A 20606-nucleotide genomic window follows, 5' to 3' on the forward strand; every position below is an offset into this window, starting at 1 on the left:
AGTGCTTGGTTGAAACCAGTGGAGGGAACGTGTTTGAAGCCCGCTGCATCTTTTGCAAAATAAATTAGTGTTTGTTTTGCTAATGTAGCGTTAGCTAGTGCAGCGTTAGCTAGTGGAGCGTTAGCTAGTGCAGCAGCAGCTAATGTAGCGTTAGCTAGTGCAGCGTTAGCTAGTGCAGCAGCAGCTAGTGCAGCGTTAGCTAGTGGAGTGTTAGCTAGTGCAGCAGCTCCCGCAACAACACCGGGGGACCTCCGGGCGAAGTTTGGGTCTACGTCAACCCTAAAAGCGGAGGTGCTGTAGACGCTAAATACCGTAGCTAAACACCAATCATACAACAGCAACGATGAAATAGTGTAGCCAAGGCAGCAGAGCTCAGTCTGAATATAGCTCTTGTCACTCACACACACACACACACACACACACACACACACACACACACACACACACACACACACACACACACACACACACACACACACACACACTAGGGCTGCTCGATTATGGCAATAATCAAGATTATGTTGGTCAATAATTAATATCACGATTATTAAATATGATTATTCATTGATTTTGAAAACATCCATTTATTGAACTTTAAAACAGATAATAATTTGAACAGTGTCTTTTGAACTGTTGATTACCCTGAACGTATAATTCAACTGAAAAACCAATACAAAAATTAATTAAATAAATGATACATTACTAAAAAATTCATTAGATCAAATATGTTGTGGTGCACTGTCACAACCTAGCAAAGCAAAATAATCGTTTTTTCCGATTATGTTGTTTTCGTAATTGTGGCAGGCCAAAATCGTAATTGCGATTAAAATATGATTAATTGCACAGCCCTAACACACAAACACACTCAAGCGCACACACATACACACTTTTTGTCTAACACGCTAACACAGTTCTGTACTGTTACGCTGTTGTGTTCAGTCATTGTTCTTATGTTGAACATGAATACATTTACTTTGTAAGTGATTATGGGACGTATTTCTTCTTTATATACATTTTCCTTCATACTTTATTGCCGTGAAATAGGTCTTAAATTCTATTCAAAGTGGTCTTAAAAAGGTGTTAAAAAGTCTTAAATTTGAGTTGGCTAAACCTGCAGGAACCCTGTACAATAAAAAGTCCTGCATTCAAAATGTTACAAGTAAAAGTACAAAAGTATTAGCATCAATATATACTTAAAGTACCACCTGCAGAGGGATCTAGATGCAGGTGTTCTTTTCCCCATAGAGACCGCCTCGCTGCACATTATCCCTTGCATAAAGATAGATCGTGGGTCCCTTATAACATGTTGTACACAGTGGAAATAAACATTCTGGTTTCCTCAACATCAGGGATCTTATACATTAAACTCCTTCTGAATCAAACCGTCACGGTAGCCTTACCTTACTGATCCCTCTTAAATTAGAAAAACACACGTTACTTTACCAGCAGAGAGAAAATGGATTATTAAATTATGAATGTGACTAATAAAGAGCAGTTTGATTATTAAGTATTATTCTGTTGATCGATGTCATTACATTTGGTGAAAAACACATAATGACTTGTTTATGACTCGTTTTGTCAAAGTTTAGGACTTGAACTTGACTTGAACTTGCCCATCCTGACTTGAGACTTGACTTGGACTTGCAAGACAATGACTTGAGACTTGACTCGGACTTGAGCGCAAAGACTTGAGACTTGACTCGGACTTGCAAAACAATGACTTGGTCCCACCTCTGCTAATCAGCATCTTGATATGCCACACCTGTGAGGTGGGATGGATTATCTCGGCAAAGGAGAAGTGCTCACTATCACAGATTTTTTCAGATTTGTGAACAATATTTGAGAAGAATGGTTATTTTGTGTATATAGAAAATGTTTTAGATCTTTGAGTTCATCTCATGAAAAATGGGAGCAAAAACAAAAGTGTTGCGTTTATATTTTTGTTCAGTGTATAAACACATTTACTACTCAATAGTATTGTGAGGCTGAACAAAAGGACCTTTTGACTAAAGGTAGTCTTTAAAAAAACTAAAACATTTACTAACTTTTTTAGGATAGCTTAAAGTAATGTTGTAAAATTACAACAGTGGGCCTTACAGGGTTAATAGGTAAATAAAACATATGATTTTATTTGTTTTATTTCTACGCCTAATAATATATAAGTGTGTTGCCACTGGCCAACAGTAGCATTTGTATGATGAGCAAATATTGCAAATTGCTATTCTAGCATGACTTGCAAAAACATAGTGTTCTTTAATAACTTACATGCTTGCTGTTATAGATTTTATTTAAAAACAATTAAGTTATAGGATACTGAAAATGCAGTATTTCTTGTGCAGTTTAAAAGCTTGTATGTTATTGAGCTATATTACATGTGTCACTGTCATAATATCACAATTTAATTTTGAATTGAAAACATTTTTATTTTATTTTATTGTTTTGCACAATTTAAAAACACACAAACAAAACAGGTAACAAATGATAAACCGTGCAGGATGTTAAAATCACAATTTAATTTTAAAAAAAAACTTCTGGATCATTATTAAAAACAATAGTCTAAATGCAATAATAATGGCAACTTTAAAAACAACATACACTACAAAAAAAGTCAATAACATAACATACACGTACAAAAAAAGGAACATGTGAAAAGGAGGTCTCAAATTGTGGTCAAATGATTTTTTCAACAATCCATAAAAGTGCAGTATTTTGTTATGTATGAAAAGCCATTCCAGGTTCCTATTCCCCTAATAAATGGGATTACAGTTACACTTCGAAAATAAAACAAAGAGCAGAAGTATTTCAAATAAAAAACATAGGTTACAGCTGATTGGCTGACACTTTGAGTAAAGGTGAAATCAGAAGTCACGTGACCAGGCGCTGCCTACCGCTGAGAGCTGCTGGAGTCAGATGAGTGTTGGACGGTGCATGGAGCAGGGAGCAGGGAGCGTCGAGCAGGATACAAACAACAGAACAGTTTCTGATGTAGATCCTCATTGTCGCAACTCATGGTGAGTCTGAAGCTGGTTTGCGTTGTTTGCGCGCAGGTTGTTTTTCCTCCAAAGACTTATTATGTTTCCAAGGAGCTTGTGGGAATTGGATTTGCCACCTGTGGGGTTAAGACGTGCACACACTGTTAGTTGACTGTCTTATCTAAGATTATAGGATATATCTAATTATAGCAGCCGAGAGCCAGACTAAAGCAGTAGTAGGATATGCGTTTGAGCTGACGGGCAGAAACACTTCCCACCGCAGACAGCCAGGGAAACTTGTACTGTCGCTGGGAAAGTGTCAAGTAAATCCTGAGGGGAAGGGCTTTAAGCCAAACTGTTTTCTAAGCTGATTTTCTTCCATTAAAAAAACAATGAAACCAATTAATGTATGATACAAATATCCGTGTTAATAGAAACAGCTAGAAATAGCCCAGCGTTCAATGTTGTGTGTGATCATTTTTGCATTTCCTCTATAAACAGCTAGGATTCTCTACAGCTACATTAATAATTCACCAACACCTAAGCTTAATATGCCTGTGTTTGCTGTGTGAATACATCTCGCTGTGTGGTAACATGATATTAAAGGGTGCGCACAGTTTTATTCATGGTGAGAATTAATGATCCATGAGTGAGGCTGAGGGAGCAGTGCTGTCAGCGCACTGGCTCAGGGGATTGCCCAATTTTAGCTGCCATACTGCAACTCAGTGGGGTCACTGGGTGTCAAGGCAGGGCTGCACAGATAAAAACACCCTGTAACTCATTGGTCTGAGCTGGAAATGATGCATGTTTCCTTTGTGTTTCCTTGTATGTGCACACCAATGTATTACAGGTCATCAAATGCCTCCAAAAGCTAGATAAAAGCACATTTTCTCCACTTAATAATCATTGTTTTCGCTAAAACGACTCCCTAAACTGTATTTTCAGTGAACCTCTGTTGCATTTTGGTTAACATGTGAAGCAGAAACACAGCAGCTTGAGTGCCAATGGTATCCGCTCTACCACAAAAATAAAACAGTTTATTTAAATCCCAGCATGACTGAAACACATAAACCAGTGTCTTTCTGCTGCTAAACACATAAAGGGTGTGTTTGAGGGGCTGCAACTCATGATTACTTTCATTATCGATTAACCTGCTGATTATTTCTCTAAATTTGATTGTATGGTCAATTAAATGAAACAATTAATTGTGAAAAATGTCCATCACAGTCCAAGGAGATGTCTTTTAAATGTATTTTCTTGTCTTGTCTTGCCCAAGAAATTCAGTTCATTATGATGTATACCTGTGACAAATCAGGAGATCTCCCAAGATGAGAAGCTGAAAAGCAGCCATTTTGGAATAAAAAATTACTTTAATGAAAAACTGACACTCAAAATAATCAATTAACTTATCAATCAGTCAACTTATGACATCAGCTTTACTGCCTTCACTTAGAACCAATGCAGGAAAAAGCAATGGTTGTATAAAGCAGCATAGTATTTTACCGAACTGTACCGAACTGTACGGTATATCCAACACTTCCATAATTGTCTTTCCATTATTCTACCAATTCAACTACAATGACTGACTGGAATATAAAATGATCTGCCAGTAGCTGTTTTTGGTTCAAACTAAAATAGCAATCATTCCTTTGATCCTGCCTCCATTGTGAGGATTGTGTGCTCTTCTTTATTCTCTAAATTACAATTTTTTTTGGACAAACAAAACATCTGAGGATGTCAACATGAGCTTGAAGATTATAGAGGTAGCTTTTCACTATATTTTGACGTTTAAAGACCAAACAATCGAGAACAATAAAAGAGAATACAAATTGAAATGGTGCAACGATGGTATTTACTTTTTGAAGTTTGATAAGACAACAGTCATTAAATCAGTGCTATTACATTTAATATCCAAACCGAAGTGCTCACCACATTTTGTTTTTCTTGGGTGTTCCTGTCTGCCAGTGAGCTTGTCACACAACACAGGTAGAGCAGGCGGAGATGTTTGGGTGTTCAGATTTTCCTTTTGTGCCCCACCACCTGCTGGGACTTGCCTGGGTGCGTGTTACTCGGTGTGTATTTATGCGTTCAAGCGTGCACTTTACACTCAACCAGACTCTTCTCATCGATGACAAGTGATTTGTCGGAACAGAACGAGTGAACAGGTTGATTTTAATTTTTCTAGTTTGCTCCTTTAGCCTAATGATGCGTGTGGTGACATGCTTGAAGACTGTACAGCAAATTTTTCTGAAGTATTGTTTTCCCGCTAATTACAACTCTCCTGCGCCTCAAAACAAAAGGTTAATTCATTATCATAAAAAGAATGGTTTTGTTTTTAGTTCATCTGAGCTTGCAAAAACATAACCCCCCACTGAACCGGGTGTGTTTTCCAGTGAGTCTGCGACACAAGGAGTGTCAGAGGTGAGCAGCCTCCCACAACCGGTTTCCTGTTTAGGCCCCTGCGATGGAATATCGCTGCCAGTGGGCCACTCGGCATACGTTGGAAAACACACACAGACTGGCAGCAAGTCAGCCAGTGAGTCAACCAGCATTTAACCTATAGAACAGTCTCAGCCATTAAGGTGAATCAGTTACAGCCAGAGAAAGCCTCGCCCATTATCTCACACAAATGAAGACACTCAGGAGAGCCTGGGTCTACACTGGCACGGCTCTCTCCAGCTGTTTGACTCTTAATTTTTCAGGATTTGTTATGACTCACTGTGATGACAATAGTGCGCCTGTCGGTGCACGTTTCACACGCTGCTGTATCGAGATTTGAGCTTGTTTGCAGCACACAGTCGTAGTAAGAATCCACCGTGCAGTAGATACTGTGCTGCTATTAATATCCTCATGCTTCAAGTGGTTGGAGTGTTTGGAGATACTGCTGCAAGCTTTCTTCTACATATTGTACAAGTTCATGTGCAGCCTTTGAACCCACAGTTGATGAGAAGAAACCCACAGTGCTAACCCTTTCAAGGATTTCTGCTTGTAGTAAAGGTGTATGTGGGAGATGCATTTTTACATTTGCATCTCTGGAGATGTAAAACACTATTTTAGTCACACTCTTGTTGTTTGTTCGGGTTTTGTTGAAGCTTATCATCCATGACGCTGACTCAAATGTCATGATGACAATGTTTCTACATTGTATGCAGGTATTGTACTACATTTCACACAAACAACATGCAGAGATATTCCCCTTTTACATTATTGTGTGTGTCACAGACAGTGCAGTCAATTAGCTTTACAGGTTTTGCTGGCTGTACAGGAAACCGCTTTCATCCCATATAAACAAAATACATGACTGGATTTCAAACCAGTCTTTCACAACAACTCCTCTGCCTCAGCGTAGTACACACCTTATCTGAGCGTGGTTTATTATAATTTTGGGGTACCACTTTACAATAAGACTACCCTTATAAAGGGTTTACGAATAGTTCGTAATTTATTAATTAGGTTGTACTTTATAAATCATTAATAAGCTTTTATAAGACATGAGATAAACAGGGCAATTGTGACCGGTTTATGTACATTGTTACAGCAAAGGGACAGTGCAGATAAAAAAGACACAATAAATAGGCTAACATATCATATAAAGAGAGAAGCATGTGTTAATAAAATAAAATTAGTTTGAATTCATGGTAAATTATTGAAAAGAAAGATGATATTCACTTTATTAAATCCCTCTACGGAAATGCATGTGTCTTAGCAGCAACAACAACAAAGGTGAAACACAGGATGGGATGGATATGAGTTCACACGAGCATAGTAATAATTATAATAGAAATGTAAGAATACAACATTTACACATTTTCTTTGACCAAATCTATTAATGTAAATTAAAATGTAATGTGTTGTATATAGTACAGATATTTATAATTATGTATGTGTTAAAAATACATGTCAGTTTGAAAGGATAAGTAGCAGCGTTATAACAGTATGTAAATATATAAAGTAGGTGAGGTAGCAGCAAGTCAAAACGATAGTAAATTGTACAAAAGTTGTGTTGCACAAGAGCAGTAGATAAGTTATTAATAATTAATTAGTTAATAAGCTTTTGCACACAGCCTGAAACATTACCCAAGCCTTTCTGAATAACTAACTTGTATAAATAAAGGAGTGTGGATAATAAAAGGGCCATAAACAACTTTGTTACATGCCATCACGTGTGCAGATATTAAAGATAGGGCGCCATTAGCAAATACATTTTGCCCATAATCTTATGTATCCTTCTTCCCTCAGGTAAGGGGTCAAAGAGTCCATGGGACGGTCCTTCCTGATGAGTTAAAGAGAACAAAGTAGTAGCAAAGGTGGAGGACATGGAGACATAAATGTGGATGGGATCGCTATCTATTTATTATAACTTACATGGAAATCTTAAAATTCAAAATCAGCAGTTACATGAACGTCGTGTGCAATGCAGTAGGTGATAAACCAGCACACAGAGCTCTGTAACTTCCCCCAGCTGTGCAGGAAGTTTGAGCTTTTTTAAACTAGTTGTTTTGGTTTATTTGCCCCCCAAATCTGGCTCGCAGCAACCTTGATTCCAGGTCGAGCTTTTCCAGTAAATAAAGCTCTGATAAACTGTGTCACTAGCCTCCTGTCCAGCACCAAATGACAGACAGACACAGTTAGCAACTGCTGGAGAACATAGTGGAGCATTAAGCCAATAAAGAGACACATTTTTCCCTGTTGAGTTGGCCTTAACACCTAAAGAAGAGTAAATATTTGTCCTATGTTTGTCAGGTGGCCAGACACATGACTCCAAATGAATGGTGATGTTGTTCACGGTCTGCTGTGATAGCTATACAGTATGTTCACCATTAAACATTTACAGTGTAAGGCGAGAATATCTAAGTGAGGTGTTTTATTTAAATAACTTTAAAATATGCTTTTTTATAAATGTCTGAAATCCCAAGAAAATATGCAAACAAATTGTAATTCTATTTGAATTAAGTCACTTGAGAGACATCATTTAAGGGCTTTATTTGATAAGAAAAGCTTATTCATGCAACTGGTGTCTAGTACCCTCAGCTGTGCATCCCCCAACACCCGAAACACACACAGGTGCACATGTCAGTGTGTGACTGGTTAAAAAGGAAGAGACAAATGTGACAACTGCTGCTTGTCTTCTATTGTTTTAGCCATATACCTGCCTGTCTGCACGGTTTGGAAGAATCTGTGAAACGCTGTGAAAAACAACCTGCAGTCACTTCGTTCAGCTGTGGCGCTCAACCTATCCTCCCCTCCCCTCCCAGCCTGAGGGGGAAAGTTTGCAGGAGTTCTGCGCTCTGACAACAGATGAGCTGTCGTATACAAGCGGCAGCTCGCCCCGGTGTGTCAAGTAACAACAAGGTGGGAGCATGGCAGTTTGTTGCAAAACGCACATTCAAAGCCGAGGTTTTTAGAGGCACAAGGGAGCGAGCTCCTGGCTGCCTCTCTGGAGGAAATTTGGTTTCTGTCATTTTGGTTTCTGTCAACAGCCGAGAAATCTGTGGTGTGCATCTCAAAGGATGCATCTCTGTATTTTGTTTTCTCTGCAAGCTTCGTATCTAAACAAAGCTTGCAAAGTAGCTGAGTTCCGCGGCTGCTTTTTGAGCAGTGGGCACCACAAAAAGAGTTAGTTGTTTTACCTTTTGAGTCTGCGCTTAAGTATGCTTTGTGTGTTAGTCTAAGAAAAAGTGCCTTGATGAATTTTGAATGAGGCTGCACCGCTCAGTTAGTCAAAACAGAAAGAAGTGGTAAGTCTCAATGTATCACGATTCCCATGGTAGGGATGCAGCGCTATAACTGTGAATTACTGTGATCTGCGTGCATGCCCAAACCTGAACTGATCCCCTCTGCTGCGTGAACCCCGCTGAGCCCAGAGGAAGCAGCTTCTTATCAGGGAGGAAGACAGGAAGAGTGCAGGAGGAAGAGGGGGTGGGGGTCGGTGGGCAGCGTGGCAGAAATCACTTGACATCAGTTTCCTCTGTGAAGTTTACAGGGATGACTTTTCATGCTTATTATGACTGAAAGTGGTGCTTTACTACTCTGATGTAACAACAAGGTTATACTTGTCCCTGTTTGGAATGCTGTCTTACTGTAATATTCTGATACAAGATTGGGTATACTTGGGAGTTTTAAAGGTGTTTTGCAGGAAGGTTTAATCAAAGTTTTTTTTGCATTGCGTTGGCACATTTTAAATCCAGTGTTTTTGGTCTCATACAATTCACTTTAAAGATTGTCTTTGTTGATTTGATCATTCTGTCTCTTGTGAGTCACCATCTTAATAACACTGTGGGGCTAAATGGCTAATCTGCCCCTTTTTAAAGAGGCAAGATTTTATTTTGTTGACCAATCAATTGGTGATTGGCTATATTTAATTCCTGCATACTGTACATTTAATGCATGGATTATCCAATTGATGATTATATTAGTATGTTTCGGTGAATGTATGACCTGTGAACAAATGGGCACTTTTTTAAATGAACTGAATTGTGTCATGTTGAGCTGCCATGTCACTTTTATGTTTAACATTTAGTTATAAAGTACATGTACATTGTACATTTGAAACAATTAATTTGCATTATTTTCTTTAAGTAGCTTTACATTTCTCTCTGGGGTAGCTTTGCACTAGTTCAACTTCTTCCAGGGTGAAAGTAGTAGCTTGCTTGCAGTGTAGCTCTGTTGAAAAAATGGGACACTACATTTTATCAGTGAAAAACAGAATTTACAGCAGATGAAATAAAATAAAAAAAGGTGCAGCAAACCAGCCACCCTTTTCATTCTTGAAGTGAATAGACTATATTAATCAAATGTCCATCTTTTATACATCATTTCCAGTCTTCTCATCATCTTTTCATGTTATGGGTCTCTTTAATTATTTAATGCATAGATGTTTTCATATCTTTCCTAGAGGTGGGCCCCATTAAGATGATCTCCTCCAGCATCCCTCACCAGTAGCTGTGCAGCATGGCTTCTGCTCCTTCATCCAGAGAAGACACCAGCAGATCATTAGCCCTGCGCTGGAGGCTAACACCGACATAGATACTCGCCGACTTCAAACTGAGCCGAGCCGCACTCTGCAGGCCTGGTTACACATCCTGCAAACTGCCTTTTAGAGGATGACTTGTACCATAGCGGCATATGTCTAGGAAGGCAACATCGGCACAGTGTAGCAACATCTGGACTGAGAGCGTGGACCATGTGTTGTGTCTGATCCGGTGCTTTGGTGGCAGAGCTGCACGGTGCAGCTCTTCCACACTTAGACACACCTGGACTCTGAGCCATGTCTCTTCTCTCAGCTCTAAGCATCGTCTGTGGATTGATGCTCCATGTTTCAGTTAATGCACTCGACACTCAATACTGTGTCCCACGAAAGACTATCCCCTACCAGAGTAAGTCACATATCCTCAATATCACAGCATGTTCTGTGATGTAAAAGGATGCTTTGGAAGTGGAATGAGGTATATTATCATGTTCAGTGTATTACTTACAGTAGATGCCCCTAGTTTGGAGACACAAGCAGCTAAGCAATCATCTGTGGTTGGGCCAGCATCAGTCACATTTTTGAAAAACTGTAGGTAATACCCTGACTATGGATAAGTACCCCATACAACCCCACTTCAAACTGTTTGAACCATCCCTTTAATTACTTAGTTTTTGTGCAGGCTGAGTCAAGCTTATAAAATATCAATGAAATAGCATTTTGTTTCTTGCTGTGAGAGCGTTTTCTCCAACTGCACAGTCTCAGCAGCTGAAATGTAGAAAGTAATGCGGATGCTCTCCTCCCTTTTTAGACGAGCTGAAGTTGTTCAGAGAAGAGGGGATCTTCAACTACTCCACTATGCTAATGAGAGACGACCTGGGTGTGCTGCTGCTGGGGGCCAGAGAGGCTGTGTATGCTCTGGACATCAACAACATTTCTGTCCGAAAGGCTGCGGTGAGAACATGAGAGGAGATTCATAAATAAACAACTGTTTACAAAATGTGCAGGTCTGCGTGCTGTTATGATCATCTTTTTTCTGTTTGAAGCCGTTAGAACAAAAATCACTGACCTGCTGAACAGTGGTATATTAACATGCACATTTTCGAAAATAAATAGGTATAATTTCTCTATAAGTTGAACAATTATGATGTTTTTTGGGTTGACCCCATATCAGAGATGTATGAGCTGTGTTGTTGAACGATTTTTCCAACATTGTCTGAAATGAAGAATTTTTGGAGACTGACATTGTGAAAGTATCAAGTGTTTCACAAGAAAAAAGTTCATAGGTTCAGAGTTAGAACAATTTCACAATCAGTTCACGCCTCAAGTAAGTTTGTATCTTTATCTTCCCTCCTTCATTTTTTAGGGAGTGTATTTTGGCGGACGATATGCTTACAGAAACACATTACGTTGTGTAATCAACTGCACTCCTTTCAACAGCGGGTTCAACGCTGTTGTCTATTTACCCCGTGCACATTTGCATGAGAATTTGGATGAACTATGGTCCTTTTGAACTGTAGACAGCTGGTTTATAATTGTAGCTACACAGCTAACAGTCATAGCTGAAGAGGGATAGGTGTCCCAGCCTGCAGGTATTCCCTTCCCGAGTGTACAGACTGGTCCTGGCGTTAGATCAACACTGATATGTGTGAGGGGACACGTGCTGCAGCTCCATGCCGTGCAGTGGCTCGGTTGCGACACATTCCTGTGTGCTTTAACAAAAAAATGTTCCCTCTGTTGATGCAGGTGTACTGGCGAGTTACAGAGGAGAAACAGCGAGAGTGCACATACAAAGGAAAACATGCTGAGGTTTGTGTAACTTATTACGAAACAGAGCTTGCAATGCATTTACTTTTACTTGTAGGTAAAGGGTAAAAGCCTTAAAGGGTGACTGTTGACTGAAAGCTGTTTACTCCCCTGTGCAGTTTGTCTCTGTGCATTTGTAAATCATTGATATGGGGATCTTTTTTCATTTTCAAGTCTTGACACAGAACTCTCTTTGAAGTGCTTTGCTTATAGCTTGGTATCGAATGTCCAAATAAAGGCACAAGAAGAAAATGCTTTGACACAGCCCTGACCTTTTGGTCACCAGTTGACCCCAAGCAGCCAGTGTGTTTGTGTCTTGTGTGGCGTGATTGTGTTTTTGCGGCTGAACTAACAAAGCTCTGACCTTGGCATTTTCTCTGCTGGATCTTGTTGCAGGTGGAATGCCGTAACTACATTCGAACCCTGCACAGAGTCAATGACACTACGATGTATGTGTGTGGCACGAATGCTTTTAGCCCCACCTGTGATTACATGGTAAGTAAACTGTAATACATGGAGTTAGTTTAGGCAAACCCTCTGTTTATTAGCCGAAGAGGTGGCTGTGTGAGTCATTCCAATAATTTGAAACTTTTCTCCTTTACTTGGATTACAAACCTGTCAGTGGCTTCAGTGCTCCCACTTAAACTATAATATATTGTGTTGGTTTTCATTTACACCCCAGTGTCCAGTCCATTATCAGGGAACATTAAGGTCTAGAGAGGTGTTTTTTCATGCTTATCTTCAGGTTTATAGTTGTATTTTGTGCTTCTTCTGTGACATTTTTACATACTTTAATGTTCAAAAAGGTATTCTGCCTGTGCTGCAGCATCTCTTTTCTCCCTCTGTCTGAAACCAGAGCCCAGTCTGCTCTGATTGGTTAGCTGGTGGGCTCTGTTGTGCCCAGTATTGACAAAGGCCTAATATCCAGTTCCTTTAATGGCCACTGTTTGCTGTGTTAAATTAAGGAAACTCCCACCCCTTATGAAATACAGTCAACACCTTTTCTTGGAAAGAAGTGGTATAAAATACATTTCCTTTTTGTAATGTGCCTCTTGGTAGGGCTGCTCAATTAATCATATTTGAATCACAATTACGATTTTGGCGTGCAACGATTATGAAAACAACATAATCGAAATAAAACGATTTTTTTTTTTTATTATTGTTTTTTTAATAATATTTTTTATTGGTTTTTCAGTTGAATTATACTTAAAGTTCAGGGTAATCAACTGTTAAAAACATACTGTTCACATTTATTTTTTCAATAAATGGAAGTTTTCAAAGTAAATGGATAATCGTTTTTAATAATCGTGATATCAATTATTGTCCCAAATAATCGAGATTATGATTTTTGCCATAATCGAGAGACCAGTTAAGCCCAGCCTTTTTATAATGTCGGCATGTTTATTGTTTTAGTTGGGTTTTATTGTTCAACAACATCCAGTAGCTCATGAATTCAGTGTATTTTGGCAAGGAACTCAAATCTCAGAGGACTGACTGCATCACAGCACAATAACCTTTAAAGCAGACATTATGTTCACTTCAACGTATGATCTATCTTGATATGTTTTTTTAACCATGACAGAGTATCATTGAAAACATTTTTAAATTCAATAACCCTCCCATACATTTGTGGGATATAGATCTGTAGGAAAGATGAAAGCAGATAAATAAGAATACGCCAATGGTTAAGTCTACCGGTGGAAAATACAGATTATCAAAGCTTAACGTTCAAAGAACAAAAATGAGCCTCTGCAAGATTTCATTTGGAGCTGAGGGTTGGAGATCAATACAGAAGGTGTTTTATCTTTTGTATACGTTGGAAAATGGTGAGCCATAATGTAAATATATATTGGTTATAGTTAAAGGCAACCATGCAAACCACTGGTTAAGGTTTACAACTTCAGTCTTACTGTCGAAATAAAATGGCACTGTTTTTACTTTATTTTCGCTCTCTTAACAAGTCTTTATTTCCTTTGTTTCCCACAGACGTTTGTTAAAGGACAGCTGAAGCTGGAGGGAAAGCAGGAGGAGGGAAAAGGGAAGTGTCCTTTTGATCCCTTCCAGAGATACTCCTCCCTCATGGTCGGTGAGTGTCTGAGGGTTTGCTGCCAACATGAACAAAGCACAGAGTACTGCTGAACGTTCAAAGTGCACCAACAGAAAAGCTCAGTGTGAGATAACTGTGTGCACGTTTGAAATGCTGCAAGAGCCGGGCACCGAATGAAGTAAAATAAAAGTAAAAATATCACCCAATTTCTTGGCTGGTGCTCCCTGCTCACTCCACATGGACTAATTAGTTAGCTCAGTCCATTAGCAGGCATATAAATTAGATATTATTTCCGGTTAATATAAATAATACATTTCCAGTAATTTTCCTTTTCCTCTTCTTCCTGTCCAACAGGAAATGACCTGTATTCTGCTACATCCATCAACTTCTTGGGCTCTGAGCCGGTGGTTCTGCGCAGCTCGGACTTGGCTCTCCGCACTGAGTTTAAAAGCTCATGGCTCAATGGTGAGTTCCTGCTCTGCAAAAACTGGTCATTTAAAGTGTTATATTATGGTGTGCATAGTTAAGAGGGGATCGACTGCAGCAATACTTATGCATGATGCATTATTTTAAAGATTTCCTTTGATGTTACTGAGGAAACGTTTTTTAGATTTGTCTGCCCTTTTCCAAAGTGCTAATGTTGTGTTTTGTGATTTCAGAGCCAAACTTTGTCTACATGGACTTTGTGGGGGAGAGCTTTAACAGTCTTGATGGTGATGATGACAAGGTGTACATGTTCTTCAGTGAGAACGCCATGGAGTACGACTTCTCCAGCAAAGTCACTGTGTCTCGAGTGGCCCGTGTCTGCAAGGTGTATATATATACTGAATAAAAAACCTCTTTGCATTTTCAAAGACAAGAGAAAATTGGTTTAGATCAGTAAATACGTACTGAATAATCACTCGGTCTCTGAAAGACCTTTACAAAGACATTGAGAGAAAGTTTAACAACAATGCCTCACGCTGTCTGATTCCTGGTCTGAGTGTTGTGCTTAAGAGGAATATCTGCAGTCCAGCACGTGACCTCTGTCTCTATGTTTAGGGGGATATGGGCGGCCAGCGGACACTGCAGAGGAAATGGACGTCGTTCCTGAAAGCCCGTCTGGATTGTTCCCTCCCTGAACCCAGCCTGCCCCCCATTGTCCAGGATGTCTTCCTGCTGAAGAACGAGAACTGGAAGGAGAGCGTCTTCTACGCTGTCTTCACTCCGCAGTCGTATGTAGTTGCAATCAAATACAGTGGTTTTTTGGCTGAGGGAGGGTGTGAATGTGCAGCGAGGTAGAAAGTAAATTGACAGTTGTATGGGAAAGAATAAAAAAAGTTGAACAAAAAGGTTATTCGATATTTTCCTTTTTATTTTTGCATTTAGCTGTTCATATTTTAATTTAAAAGATGACATCTCCAAAGTTTTCTCTATAAGAGATTAAATAAAACAAACAAATGGAAGTGTTCTTGACTAAATGTGTCTAATCTGTCTTTTTTTCAGGGGCTTGTCCGAGGTATCTGCGGTATGTGCATATAGTGTGTCTTCCATTCGAGATATTTTCAATGAGGGCAAGTTTAAGACACCTGTCGCTGTGGAGACATCTCACGTGAAGTGGGTGATGTACACTGGAGAGGTGCCAGTCCCCAGACCGGGAGCAGTGAGTCTAAAGACTTTGTTCAAACTAGAAGTGATTCTGGATATTAAAGCAAGGAAAAATATGAAATACAAACCATTCTGACTTCAAGTTTTGTGTTTCAGTGCATCAATAGTGTGGCACGTAAAATGGGCATGAATCGCTCTCTGGATCTTCCTGACAAAACCCTCCAGTTCATCAGGGACCGCCCCCTCATGGACGAGGCTGTCCGACCACAGACGGGGGGGCCGCTGCTGGTGAAGAGGGGAGCTTTGCTGACTCGGATTGTAGTGGACAGTGTGTTGGCGCTGGACCAACAGAGATATGCAGTCATGTTCATTGGCACTGGTAAATATTTGATTAAAAAAAACTGCAACTGCTTGTCTGCAATAGTTATGCACATGACAATAAACAACTTTAAACAGAACTGATGTTGAGGGCTGTTACACAGTGTCAAAATGTATCAATATAACAAATCATTTTCAGTCAAAGTTAAAACAGTTCAAGTTTGAATAAAACATCCTAGTTAATATGATTTATTACTTGCTTTAATCTTCAAAATTGCTTAATGTTTCTCATACTGCCTGTGCTGCAGCACCTCTTTTCACCCTCTGGGTGTTTCTCAATGTCGAGGATGCTTCCTTGGTGGGACATGTCTTCCGAGTCAGGTCCTTCAGAGGCTAGGCAAGAATCCTTCCTGGCATTTGGAGAACGAAGAATGGAATAGGCTAGCAAGTGTGCAGGTGTGTGTCATATGAGAGGCCCCGCCTTTTTTTTTTTAATTGGTCCGTGCGCAAAGCATTGTGGGGATTTTAAGACCATGGAGGATACACATGTGCAGCCTCAAAATTTCCCGCAACGAATGACTCAGTCCTCGGTAGAATTCCAGGGATCCTGGACATTGGAACAGTCCTTCGGCGGGACTCGATGACGTAGCATCCTTGAAATAGTGGCTCTGAAGCAGCTTTCCTCGACATTGAGAAACACCCTCTGTCTGAAACCAGAGCCCAGTCTGCTCTGATTGGTTAGCTGGCCGGCTCTGATGTGATTGGTCAACCGCTTAGAGATGTCCCGCCCCTTAGCCGTAAAAGTGGTACACAGTGATGTCACTATGTTACACAAGTAAACAAAGGAGTCCAATGGAGGCGTTTCAGGGTGAGAGGGGGAGTGTGTGGGAGAGAAACGTTTTACATGCACAAACACATAATAGGGACTCTTTAAGAAACACATAAAGTATGAGTAATGATAGTTGATACCTGTGTTTGTGTAATGCGCTTATTCAGTGGGTATACGATGATCCTTTTTGTTTCCTGATAGAAAACGGTTACATCCAGAAGGCTGTCAACTACGCAGGAGAGATGTTCATCATTGAGGAAATTCAACTGTACGAAACCTCGGTGCCTATCAGCACCCTGCGCCTCTCATCCAGCAAGGTAACTCAACAGGTTCAACATTGAAACGTATTGTAAAACTAAATATATTGCCACAGTTTGAATTTATAGCTCAATTTAAATATGTTGTCACTATATTGCTTCTAACAGGCAGTAGAGAGGCGACAGTGGATATAAAGATGAAATACCTGGTGGTTTGTTAATGTGTGTCTGTGTTGCATACATAGGGCCAACTGTATGCAGGTTCAGAGTTTGGTGCCATCCAGATGCCGGTCAGTAACTGCAGCCGCTATGAGACTTGTGTGGACTGCATCCTGGCCCGGGACCCTTACTGTGCCTGGGACTTGCAAGAAGAGCATTGCTGCTCAGTCAACAGTGTGCCAGACATTAAAACTGCAATACAGAGTCTGAAGGAGGGAGACCTCTCTCAATGTTCTCCTCCAGGTACATTAAGGCACCATGTTTGCATATATTACTGGGCAGCCTTTTTGTATGAAGCAGCAGCATGCAATGAGACCAACCTTATGTGTTCTTCAATTCATTTAAAATGCATTTGTATAGCACCATATCATAGAGAGCAAAGGTGTGAGACATTCATATGTACGTATAAACAGGGTTATGAGGAATTCTTTAAAAGTGTACTCTGTTACAATTAACACGTAGAAAATGTAATCAGTAAATATCACAAAATAAAAGTAATGTAACCTGATTACTTTCCGTTACTTTTGGATTACTTCAATATCAAATGCAATGCAAAGGGAGTCAAGAAGAAGAAATATCAATAATATGGCATTTACATAAGTATATTATGTAATACAACAGAACGATGTAACTTTAGTAGAAAAACATATCTCCATAAATGATAGACCAGGCCTGCAGAAAAGTATAGTTTACAAAAGCTTTTTTTATTTAATACAATAATTAAAAGCATTATATTTGTGTAATGAATCTGGTGTCCACCTACTGCATTTAGAAAAAATGAATAAAGATATTTAAAAACATTATGATAATAGCCTAAATGAAAACCCTCCAAAAAATCTTCCTTTTAATGTTTGTAACATTGTACGATAAGATAATACTTTATTGTCCGATTAAATTGTTCTTGCATCAAAGCAGCTTCATTTGCAACATCGTTGTAAACCTGCTAGTAATGCCCATTTTATAAAAATATACCAGTAATCGGATCGTGTATTTCTTTAATGTATCCTGATTTTCTATGTAATCTGTTACTCTCCAAGACTGCACATACAAATACAATCAAATAAACAGGTGTACTGTGTGTCTGTTTTTAGATCCAGTGGCAGCCGTGGACTTTACCCTGGTTCCAGGAAACAACATCCAGCTGCCGTGCCAGCTCCACTCCAACTTGGCGCAGGTTGTGTGGCGATTCGCTCACCATACACTTCACTCCGACAACAAATACTACATCTTCAGCCGGGGCCTCCTCGTCTTGCAGGCCTCTGAATCAGACGCGGGCCTGTACACATGTGACTCAGTAGAGCTGATCAATGGGAGACCATACAATCGGACTGTGGCGGTTTATCAGTTGCAGCTCCACTCTGATGCAGGAGTGGGGGAGAGCTCTACTCCTAGCAATGAGGTGACAGATTCCTCACCCTCTATTTACAATGTGATTACGGCTGCACCGGAGCCAAACTCGGACAGGGAGGACCCGTTGACCCCGCAGAACCAAAGCGACACCAGCAAGGTGACTGGTTTAGAGGTGGCCGTGGCTCTGCTGTCTCTGCTCTGTCTCTGCCTGATGGGGGTCATATTTTGCATCTGGAATCAGGAACGTTTTGGATGCTTCAAGTTTGCGAAGCGCCCAAGTGAAAGCGAGGTGAAAAGACAGTCAGCCGAATACATGCACATCCCCAGCAGAACTTCAGAGATTAAGCTCCTGGGGCCTGAGTCTGGGAGACCTTGCAGTGCCAATAATAATCACTCTGTTGTTGACTTCAAAGGCAACGGGGAGCACCACTTCACACCTATGGCCAACATTTCAAGTCTGGACGGTCTGGGATACATAAATGATGAGTCAGAGATTTGACTGCTGAAGTATAGAAAATCAGTCCGAGGCCAACTGCGGTGCACTAATTATCTTCCTATAGGTGTGCTGCTGTAGAAAAGGTTTCCACATTATAAATTATTTTGATTGGTGTCCCGTTTCTCCTTGACAATTTCAAATACTGTCTATCATTTATGTACTGGGCAGCTGAAGAGACTTTTCTGGATTTTTTTTTTTACATATGTATTTTTTTGTAAAATGTTCATTTGTGAATACACTCTGTAATATATTGTGTACAGGTAAGCGCTTTTTTTCAACTATTATTTATTTGTTCAGCAATCTTAATACCTGTGATCTGAGTCTTGTAAATTGGGTCCGTGAACAAGTAGCACACACTTATACTTTAAATTCCCAGGCAGATATGATTTTATGGACTGTTTACTCAAGACAACTTTCAGTCAAAGAGCAAACTGTACATTATTTGGCTTTGTTAATGATTGATAGTCTGTCATAGGTGATACAGAGTGAACTCCATACGTCTATCTTCCATAATAAAAACACAAGATAATTTCACTGCAGTAAATGTTGTATCATCATTGGGATGTAGAAATATGGATGTCAGTCGTCTATCAATTATTTGCATCAGAGACACAGCATTTTGTTTTAGCATCAAACTTTGGAAAATGCAGCTCTTGTTGGTAATAAAATAAAAAAGTTATTGTTTGTGTGTCTAGCTGTCGATAATGATTACCCACTTCCTCACAGAGCTGAAAAATATGTCTGGAGCTGGACTGACACGCTTGTTGTCTTGATGTTTCCAACAGATACTCATGTGGCGGGATGATATGAACAAAAACACACATCTGACTTCACAGTTACCTCAGACCTGTTTGTTTTGTCGAAAAGGTCTGAGACCAAACTAAATTACAGGAAAGTAGCATGAACGTACTCTGTGTTTTTCACACTCTGTCATTAACAACAGCAGTCAGAGCCGCTTCAAACCAGTACTGTAAAATATGAAAGGGTTGAAGTGGGTCTCAATTATTCAACAGAGCAGTTTAAGGAAGTTTTCAAAACAGAATTAAAAGTATATTTTGATCTTAGTAGGGGATAAATAAATAAAATATTGCCAAGATTGTTGCATAGATATGCAAAAAAAGTGCTTAGATTTCTTAGCATGGGCATATTTACACTGGGGAATAAAGGCAAGCAACTCACCAAATATTGTTTTCAGTTTCTTTATTCTAAAAAAGAGAGAGAGCTTTTACAGAGTTGTTTTTAACTTTCAGAAGTCGCTAGCTGCCCTCTCCTGTTCATCAGCCCTAGTTTCCTCCCAAGATTTAATGAGCTCTTACTTTTAGTTCAGGCTGTCTTGCCGTTACGGCTCACAGGATTTTTTTTTATTCTACACCGGTTTCTTTGAACATTTCTGACTTGCATTTCTGAATAAATCAATACGACAGCAGAATATCTTCGCCAGGGTAAAATATTTTACACTGAGGACATGGGGTACAGAAGTAAAAACACAGCAAAGGTGGGCATTAACAGACCACACATGGGTCCATCAGCGGTGACGAGAACTGAGTATCACTGAAGCCTGTTTTTGTATCGTTTTGTTATAAAGGGACAGTTCACCCTAAAATCAAAAATGTATATTTTTCCTCTTCGGCCTGACATCATATAGAGATGTTAGCATCAGTCCCAATGTTATGGGGCTAAATGGCACTTGGCTTATGGTGCTCAAAGCGCCAACATTTTAAAAAAAAACTCCACAGCATGTCTCTTTTCATAAATCAT

At 39.7% G+C, this 20606-nt stretch overlaps 1 protein-coding gene across 1 annotated transcript; it reads left to right on the plus strand.

The window, feature by feature from the left end:
- Positions 1-2886: 2886 nt before the first annotated feature.
- si:ch211-129c21.1 (uncharacterized protein LOC563087 homolog) lies at positions 2887-19532 on the plus strand. The gene is made up of 14 exons (XM_034230067.1): positions 2887-3011; positions 9868-10348; positions 10751-10893; positions 11686-11748; positions 12142-12240; positions 13732-13831; positions 14147-14257; positions 14452-14603; positions 14834-15006; positions 15278-15434; positions 15536-15758; positions 16728-16843; positions 17029-17245; positions 18094-19532. The coding sequence occupies exons 2-14, from the start codon at positions 10240-10242 to the stop codon at positions 18849-18851; spliced, it is 2421 nt and encodes an 806-aa protein (XP_034085958.1). The 5' UTR covers positions 2887-3011; positions 9868-10239; the 3' UTR covers positions 18852-19532.
- The last annotated feature ends 1074 nt before the right edge of the window (positions 19533-20606 follow it).

The sequence above is a fragment of the Gymnodraco acuticeps genome, unplaced genomic scaffold (assembly GCF_902827175.1).
Source record: "Gymnodraco acuticeps unplaced genomic scaffold, fGymAcu1.1, whole genome shotgun sequence".
NCBI lineage: Eukaryota > Metazoa > Chordata > Actinopteri > Perciformes > Bathydraconidae > Gymnodraco > Gymnodraco acuticeps.

Excerpts from the sequence above, each read along its gene's own strand:
- si:ch211-129c21.1 (XM_034230067.1), top strand. The coding sequence starts at position 10,240 with ATGTCTCTTCTCTCAGCTCTAAGCATCGTCTGTGGATTGATGCTCCAT. Across the intron at positions 12,241-13,731 it reads GCCCCACCTGTGATTACATG|ACGTTTGTTAAAGGACAGCT; the intron begins GTAAGTAAACTG and ends TGTTTCCCACAG. Across the intron at positions 15,759-16,727 it reads AGTCATGTTCATTGGCACTG|AAAACGGTTACATCCAGAAG; the intron begins GTAAATATTTGA and ends GTTTCCTGATAG.